Genomic DNA, 9013 nt, shown 5'->3' with positions numbered 1-9013 from the left:
TCCAGCTGTGGCGTCCCAGGCGCCCGCCCCGACCCGCCGCGGCTCCCGCCCCGAGGCGGCGCCCCTGCCCGCGCCCTGCGCCCTGCGCCGTCCGCGCGCCTCGGACCCGCTGCCCCCAGCACCTCTGCCCGACCCTTCGTCCTGAAGATGAAGGTTTGGCTGCTGCTTGCTCTTCTGCTCGTGCACGAAGCGTTAGAGGATGGTGAGTGAGCCGACCTTGGCCGGGATCCCCCAACCCTCGTCGTCCGCCAGCCCGCCCTTCCTCTAACTCTTCACGCACACACACGCACACACACACACACGCACACACACGGACACGCACACGCACGCACACACACGCACACACACACGCACACACACACACACGCACACACGCACGCACACACACGCGCACACACACGCACACACACACACACACACACGCACACACACGCACACACACGGACACGCACACGCACACCCCAGGCTCGTCCCTGGCGCCACTCCCTGCTGGCTGCACCTGCCCCCTCCTGGGAGGGTCTCCTTCCCCCTCTCTCTCCACCTCCTCTGGGAGCCCGGGGACGGTGGCGGCTCCCCGGCCCCTTAGGTCCCTAGCAGGAACGCGCCCGCGCTCCCCGAAAGCCCTGTCGGGCCGGGCGGGCACCCCAGCCAGCGCCTGGGCCAGCCCCCAGTGTCAACGTGTCGGTCTGGGAGGCGGCGCAGCACGGGGTGGCTTCCAGCGCCGAGCCTCCGCGCTCGCCCGGGATCTCCGCTTCCCAGAGCGGGTGCCACCTGAGCGAGGCACTTCGCTGTGTGTCGTCCTCCTCCCAGCCCCGGTCCTGGGTTTCTTTCCTCCACCACCTAGGTAGGGCTTGAATACTGCAAGCGCTGCCTGACTCTTAGACCAGATACTTCTACCGCATAAACCTCACGCCAAATCAAAGGCCTCTGTGTGGACAGGGAAGGATGAAAAAATGTTGTTTTGTTCAGCACACAGGAGCCTGGTGCCTCTGTTCTCTTTGCAGTGTGTGCCTGTCCTGGGCCCACCCTGTTTTGTAGACTGACAACCATAGGGTCAGGTTTTGTGTGTGGATGTGGTTCATATCTATGTTGTCTATGCCCATATTTCTGTTAGCATTTCATTGTCTTACTAGTTCCACTATTTATTTGGTTGGTGTTATTCGTACAGTACATTTGCGTCTGGGAACATCCTGGCATCCTGAACCCTCCCTCAGGGTTTGGAATTCCTCAGTTACAGCCACAGTTTTGCTTAAGTTTTGGTTGAAAAGCAGCTTTTGCTGTTATGCAAGCTCACGCTGGAGCCGACTCAACCTGGCTCACGTTTGATCCACTACCCAGCCCTGACCAGTTCCTTTCTTTCCCATGAAACTAGGAGCGCGTGCCCAAAATACCACATATCCTAGTTCGCAAAGTCCAAGATGGTGGTGGGACTGGAAGCTGAGCATGAGGATCCTTAAGTCTTTGTCGTGCTGAATAAAGTGTAGGGGGTGTGACTACTGGGGGCCAAGGGACAATAGACTCTGCCCAGAGAGGAGCTGGCATGAGCTCCTGTCGTAAAATGAGATACCAAAATGCTCCAGGCAGGCCCTCCACTGATGGCTAGAGTGAAGGACACGTGGTATTGGGTATTACCTTTTCTTAACAGGGCAGGAGATGGCCAGACAAAATCAGTTCGAATAGCCCACTCACTAGCCCACTACTTGATTGTACGGTTCACCCAAGATGCCCGCTTCAGAGGCTCAGGAAACAGGGTCAGCCTCGGCCTCCTCGATGTTTCCGGCCAATGTGTGCCCAGACCATGAGAACGATTACAGACTGCCTGAGTCATTTAGCATCTGTTTTAGTCAAACATCATTCATACGGGCAAGCAACATTTATGAGATAATCAGAGAAAGCTGAACACAGACTAAATATTTTAAAAGAAATAATTGCTACATTTTAGGTGTGACGATAGCACTGCTTTTAAAGTACATACTTTAAAATACACAGGAAAGACTGTGAACAAAATACTGAATACATAATTAGAAAAGTAAATCTGCCTTCTTAAATTATGTAACAGTTTCCCGAAGCCTATTAAGGATGCTTTTTCTGTTTTGAGTTATGATGTGGCTGGCTGGGGCCAGGAACAGTCCAGGGAGGGTGCCAGGCTCTGGTGGGCAGCTTGGGATACGGTGCATGACCAACTGCAGACACAAGTCCGTGACTCAAAGTATCCCACTGTCGTTCCACTTTTCTGATCACTTCTAGGAGAGACCTTCGGCTAGAAAAAGGTTTGCTGCCATGAGTATTGGGTATACAGCTGCTCTAACCCAGCAATGTCGGCCTGGCCAATTTCTAAACTGCTTTAAATTTTTAGAAAGTATGTTATTTTTTCCTCATGAAGAGTATGAGCTGGGAAGGCACATATTACTCTTGTGGCATGAAAATAGTTAATAATAAACAGCCTGAGACCCCGCTGAGAGTGGGCATGACTTGCAGCACCTGACCTCTAGCATTTGTGTGGACTTGTGCCCATGTCATTATTGACTGGTGCTGCTATTTTTACATTAAGAAGTACAAAGTTGGCCCTGGCCGGTTGGCTCAGTGGTAGAGCGTCGGCCTGGCATGAGGAAGTCCCGGGTTCGATTTCCGGCCAGGGCACACAGGAGAAGCGCCCATCTGCTTCTCCACCCCTCCCCCTCTCCTTCCTCTCTGTCTCTCTCTTCCCCTCCCGCAGCTGAGGCTCCACTGGAGCAAAAGATGGCCTGGGCGCTGGAGATGGCTCCTTGACCTCTGCCCCAAGCGCTAGAATGGCTCTGGTCGCGACAGAGCGACGCCCCGGATGGGCAGAGCATCACCCCCTGGTGGGCGTGCCTGGTGGATCCCGGTCGGGCGCATGCGGGAGTCTGTCTGACTGCCTCCCCGTTTCCAGCTTCAGAAAAACACACACACACAAAAAAAAAAAGAAGTACAAAGTCACAGGTACTTACCAACTTTTGACCATCTCCATATTTTATCCAATCCCAGGAGCAAAGGATGAAGCATTAGTAGTGATTTGTTACTGCTGCATTGTTGGTCTTGATTGATGCTAATTTGATCTTCAGTCTCACGTGGCTTCATTTGGGATTCTGTAGAAAGGTATCTTCCGGGAGGACTAAAGAGCTTCATTATGAGGTGAGGGCAGTACAGTTGGGTATCTGTAAGGAGAGCAAGGCTAATGGTGATCCTCTAGCCAGGATTCTGTCATTTCTGTGTCTCAATTTATTCCTTGGAAAGAGAGGATAAAAATTAACTCAGCAATTCTTAAAAATGAGAAAAAATATTGTAAAAAATTCTCAGTGCAAGCCCTGGCTGGTTGGCTCAGTGGTAGAGCGTCGGCCTCGTGTGCGGAAGTCCCGGGTTCGATTCTTGGCCAGGGCACACAGGAGAGGCGCCCATCTGCTTCTCCACCCCTCCCCCTCTCCTTCCTCTCTGTCTCTCTCTTCCCCTCCCGCAGCCAAGGATCCACTGGAGCAAAAGATGGCCCGGGCGCTGGGGATGGCTCCTTGGCCTCTGCCCCAGGCGCTAGAGTGGCTCTGGTCGCGACAGAGCGACGCCCTGGATGGGCAGAGCGTCGCCCCTGGTGGGCGTGCCGGGTGGATCCCGGTCGGGCGCATGCGGGAGTCTGTCTGACTGCCTCCCCGTTTCCAGCTTCAGAAAAATACAAAAGGCCTGACTTGTGTGGTGGCACAGTGGGATAAAGTGTCGACCTGGAACACTGAGGTCGCCAGTTCAAAACCTTGGGCTTGCCTGGTCAAGGCACATATGGGAGTAGAAGCTTCCTGCTCCTCCCCTTTCTTTCTCTCTCTCTCACTCCTCTCTCTCTAAAAAAATCAATAAATAAAATATTTGAAAAAAAAAAAAAAGAAAAATACAAAAAAAAAAATCTCAGTGCAAATCACGCATATTTTGAATCGTTTAGGATTTGGACCTGTATGTTTGACAAATAAAATAATCTCTGATCCTTAGAACCAGAAGAGAGAGACCGGAAATGGCAGATCCTTGCGGGGCACGAAAGACTTAGGGCTTTATTCTAAACTAGATGAAAGTCAAAGAGAGTCTTGAGCAGAGGCGCGCCCACGATCGACTTACGTTTTGAGAGGTCGAGGTGCTAGGGGTGGAAGCCAGGCGCCTACATGTGGGCAGTTTGAATGGTCTAGGTGAGATGGCTTGGTCCAGCGTGGTCACAGTGATGGAGGCGAAGACATTGGGTTCAAGGCAGTGGTGGGAGTCAAATAATTTAACCACCGGTTCTCTGCCCTAATGACCGTTTTAAGTATAAAAAAATGATATATTGATATTAAAAGGTAGTTTATTATTTCATGCATTTAGTACTTAAATAAGAACAATAAGAGGTACACAAAACTAGATTGTTCTAAGAAAGACTTTTAGAATATTAATGAAAACATATTAAATAATACCTGACAAAAAACAATAAAACTGTTATTTCCATATTGCTTTTTTAATTAATTAATTTTTTTAGAGAAGAGACTGAAAAAGAGAGAGAGACAGAGAGAGAGAGAGAGAAAGGGGGAGGAGCAGGAAGCACCAACTCCCATATGAGCCCTGAGCAGACAAGTGCAGGGCTCTGAACCGGCCACCTCAGTGTTCCAGGTCGACGCTTTATCCACTGCGCCACCACAGGTCAGGTCGTATTGCTTCTTGATTGGCGTCCTCACTTGCAATTTTTTCATCTATGGATGGAATGAACATCACTATGGGTGCTTAGAATACGCTGTTGCGCAGATGAACGTTGAAAAAGAGTAAGGAATGTAAATTTGTGATTTCCACATTGGACGGCTGCCCAGGTGCCCACCTTCGAGAGAACCCTGATGACAAGTGCCAATTTAACACCCCGTTTGCCCAACTCAACACAAAATTAGGTATCGGTTCTGCCGAACCTACTACGTGAACCGGCTGAACCCCACCCACCACTAGTTCAAGGTCTGTTTGGAAGGCGGAGCCACGATGAGGAGTCGCTGCTGGATTGGACAAGGTTTAGGACAGAAGAGAAATAATCGTGCGTGACTCTGAGGTTTTTTCCCGAGGAACTGGGTGAGTAGTGTTGCTCTTTACTGAGAAGGGGAGCACCCGGACTTCCGTGTGGACCTGGGTTTGCGTTGCCGGTTAGCTCTCTAAGTGGCCGTGCTGAGTGAGCAGTTCAGACCTGGAGTCGAGTGGAGAGGCGAAGTCAGGACAGGAACCGGGTGCTCTCAGCGAACAGATGCTGCTGACACCGGGGGGCTGTGTGAGGCCGCTGGCGGATTGAGTGTCGTTGGCGACTGAGAGGAGTTGCAAGCATGAAGCCTTTGGGACTCAGGCCAGGCAGGAAAGGAAGATGAGGACCGGCTGCCAAACAGGCTGAGAAGGGCTGTGAGTGATGTGAGAGGAAACCGGGACAGTGCTCCGGCCTGGGCGCGGACCGTGCCAAGGAGGGGGCTTCAACAAGAGTGATCGTTTCCCAACTGCGTGTGCAAATATCCAGCCGTATGTTACACACCTGAAACAAACATAATGCCATATGTCAGTTACCTCAATTTGGAAAAAAAGGAGCGTGCTCAACCCTGTTCTAATGGATGGTCTGAAAAATGTTTCAAACTAAGGTCTTTACTCTGGAATAGAAGTCTTTCTAGAATTGCTATTTTAAGAACATAGTACTAGAAGAAATGGGGGGAGGGTAGCTTGGAGTGGGACTCTAGATGAGAGGAGGAAGGGGAAGGTGTTCAGCGTTTTACATTTTCATCTCCAAGTGTCACTGCTTTCCGACCTGCTCAACTGGGGCCTCGGAAAAGTCTTCTGTGTTCCTTTGAGTGTTTTGTGAGGAATGGAAAAAGTGAGAGGGAAGTGTGGCTCTCAGTTTGTATAACGCATTGGGGAACCCCTAAGTACTCAGCACATAACATCAAAACCGCTGGGCAGACCCACAGGGCAGACCTTTCCCTGTAACTGCCCACGGGGGAGAAAACTCCAAACAGCTACACGTCTTTGATGTTAATGACTATTCACGAGTAGTCCGCTTGTAAGCGGAAGTCAGGGATTCTTCTAATGAATATCTTTTTCTCCTCCAACCCAGATCTATAGAATTAGAGAGGTTAATAGGTCACCTCTGTTAAACAAGGGTTAATGGCAATCCTCAGTTGATGCTGAAGAATTGCAGTCCCTTTTCCTGCTTTGTAACATTTATTCATTCGTTTCGGAGATGAGACTTTGCCCAGCATGTCCGCGCTCGGGGAGTCTAACGTATGCCTTGGGGAAGCATCCCAGCCCCTTCAGGAAGGCTGTGCTCTCATTCCTGGCATCAAGTTCTGTTTGACTTGGAACTCATTGTCAAAGCGCAGGGCATCGCAAACAAAGAAACCACTTAGACAACGGTGCTGTGCACAAGATTTGTGCAAATAAAGAGGAGCTACTACAGTATGTTCATCTCTGTGAATTGGAAGGCAACGGCATGAACCAGAGAAGACTGTAGACCTGGAGTCAAAAAGTCGGCTGTTCTCTACCTTCTTGGTGACCTGGGGTGAACTATCAGGCCTCTGAGATCTCAGCCTTTTCCACCTGTAAATGAGAATAATAGCTTCTTTGCCTCCATCAAGTGTTTATCATGGAGACCACATGAGACATCATCATGAGCCCAACTACAAAACAAGTAGTGCTTAGCTAGCCCTGCCTGTGGATCAGGCACTGTTCTCTCTATTTAAAAATAGTAGCTCATTTATTCCCCACAACAATCCATGAGAGAGTCAGCATTGCCATATAATTCTCAACTTACAGATAAAGAATCTGAGGCAGAGAGAGGCTAAGGAAGTTAGTTCCCAAGGTCACACAGCTCGTACGTGTACCCAGAACCTGAAATCAATAGTGATATTTAATGGTTTGTGAATTTTGGCACCTAGTTCTCTATAAAATACAGTGGTTTAAAAAAAATGCAATGGTGATGGACTTTCACTTTTATTTACAGTATAAATTCTTATATGTTTTAGGCCTTTGAAAAATAATTTACATAGTAAGGCTGAGGAGTCATATTCTTTAAAAAAAGTAGACATGAAGTTTGGGAGTCACTCAATCTTAGGACTGTCTGGGTGTCTGTGGGCCACTCATCTGACTCCTTTAACTTAGTGTCATTACCATTGACTGATTCCATGGTCAGGCAGCTGGACCAACTACTATACAGTTAGACTGATGGGTGGCTGTGTTTGATCAAAAGGTTAAATTACTTTGCAGAGATAGTAGCACATATTTGGATGCGTAATAGTCATAATTAGGTAATCAAGTGTTTCTTAGTAGAATCGCCACAAGGATATGCTGGCTTCCAAGTCAGACAAGTTGTGCTGGTGACCTCAATTCCATAGGATTCACAGACAATTGTCGTTTCTGACAGCCTGAAATCCTGCCGTGTGATAGGTAAAACAGCACAGTAGACATTGACCCTGAGGTCCGTGACTCTCCTAGGCATAGTGTGACTAAAAGGCACAGAGGATTTGGCATTATAATCGTAGGCTTTTATTGTCCACCTTAAGAAACAAACTGTGACTTTATTGCAAAATAGAGGCTTATGCTTCACGATCGACATTGCTAGATTAGGGTACTTCTGCTGCACTGAGGCGATTTCAGTGGTTACAGTGCTTCTCCTTCTGGGAATCTGGGGAAGTGGGTGCCACTGTCCTCCCGCTCTGTCATTAGAACCCCAGAGGGAAACACGCCGATCGTGCAGGGTCGGGGGAGGTCTTGGCAAAGGGCAGGTTCATCTGCAGGTACTGGGGACTCTCCTTGGAGAATGGGGCTCGTGTGCACAACTCTGCTCCCTGGAGGGACCGGGAAAGCTCAGCAGGGCTCGTGACCCAGGGGGACCAGAGTAGAGGAAGGGACTCAGACTAGAGAAGGGAAGCGAGATCCCAGCTGGACCTGAAGTCATATAAGGTATCCGAGCCCAGTCAAGGCACCGTACCGAGGAGATGATGTTGATGCTGGGCTGGGCATGGGACTGGGTCCAGCGCCTGGGCCAGGCTGAACGGAGAGTGGAGGCTAAATGGCTCCTGTTGCAAAAGGCAACAGGCAACAGGCAAAGGAAGCCACGGTCATCGTCGCGCAGTGGAGTCCAGATCAGTTGACTTTTTTGGTACAAATCATAAGAACATGGCTCCACAAATGCCCACGGGGTGCACACACCCATATAACCAGCTCAGATCGAGACAGAATGTTCCTGGCCATCCCTCTTGTGTCCTCACCTGGTCGGCCCCTCCCCGCCCCTCCAAGGAAACCACTGCCTAATTTCTAACCTCTGAGACTCAGACCTGAAGTCTCCCAAAAACTCAAGTTTCTGATATTTATAAATCAGGAAATCCACGTTTCTGCCTTCCTTTGAGGAAGCAGATCAACAACCCTGGGCGTGCCTCCCCTCCAGACAGAGCCACCTGCAGCGGGAGCTGCTGTCTCCCTGCGGAAGGCGTGGCCTGCCCAGCCCACCCCACTCCCCTTGTTTGTCACCTGCCCCGCCCACTGTCTTAAGAGCTTGTCACACTTGTCTCCTTCCACCTCTTCATCCCAGTTTCAATGTCTTTGTACCTTTGACCACTCCGAGCCTTTTGTACACCAAGGTAGCGTTGGCTAAATACGTACATCAAAAAGGAGAAAAAAGAAAAAGACTTTCTCCTGATGTATCCCACTTCATTTTATGTGGATGCCTAGTGATCCCCTCAGCGGTGCCAGGTTCGTGTAATTAGCTGTTCAAAATACAGACAGGATACTGGTTCCTACGGTGAAGCGAGCCCTTGGACTGGGAGCCGGAGACCTGGGGCCGGCTCTCACAGTCGGCCGGACCCAGCTCTGTGCAGTCTGGTAACTTTTCAGGCCCTCCTTTATTTTTTTAATCTACAGCATGAGGACTTGACCTAAATGACCTCTTGGGGCCTGTAAGTTTGAAAATTTTGCGATTCTGTGGGCCTTTGCGCTCATGCACACTGACGGGCCAACTGACTGCACAGTCTCCTCGTCGTTG

The 9013-nt window shown here is 49.9% G+C and overlaps 1 protein-coding gene and 1 non-coding gene across 2 annotated transcripts in view; both read left to right on the top strand.

The window, feature by feature from the left end:
• Positions 1–9013, top strand: part of PDGFRL (platelet derived growth factor receptor like) — a 39975-nt gene continuing 30962 nt past the window's right edge. Inside the window, exon 1 of the mRNA XM_066380229.1 lies at positions 1–202. Coding sequence (XP_066236326.1) covers positions 148–202 — 55 coding nt within the window. The 5' untranslated portion in view covers positions 1–147. The remainder of the gene's footprint in view (positions 203–9013) is intronic.
• On the top strand, positions 3324–3399 carry TRNAT-CGU (transfer RNA threonine (anticodon CGU)). Its single transcript has one exon. It is a non-coding gene; the product is annotated as a tRNA-Thr (tRNA).

This window comes from Saccopteryx leptura, chromosome 4 (genome assembly GCF_036850995.1).
Source record: "Saccopteryx leptura isolate mSacLep1 chromosome 4, mSacLep1_pri_phased_curated, whole genome shotgun sequence".
Classification (NCBI taxonomy): domain Eukaryota; kingdom Metazoa; phylum Chordata; class Mammalia; order Chiroptera; family Emballonuridae; genus Saccopteryx; species Saccopteryx leptura.
Note: the sequence above shows the minus strand (reverse complement) of the source record. Positions and strands in the feature narration are given on the sequence as shown.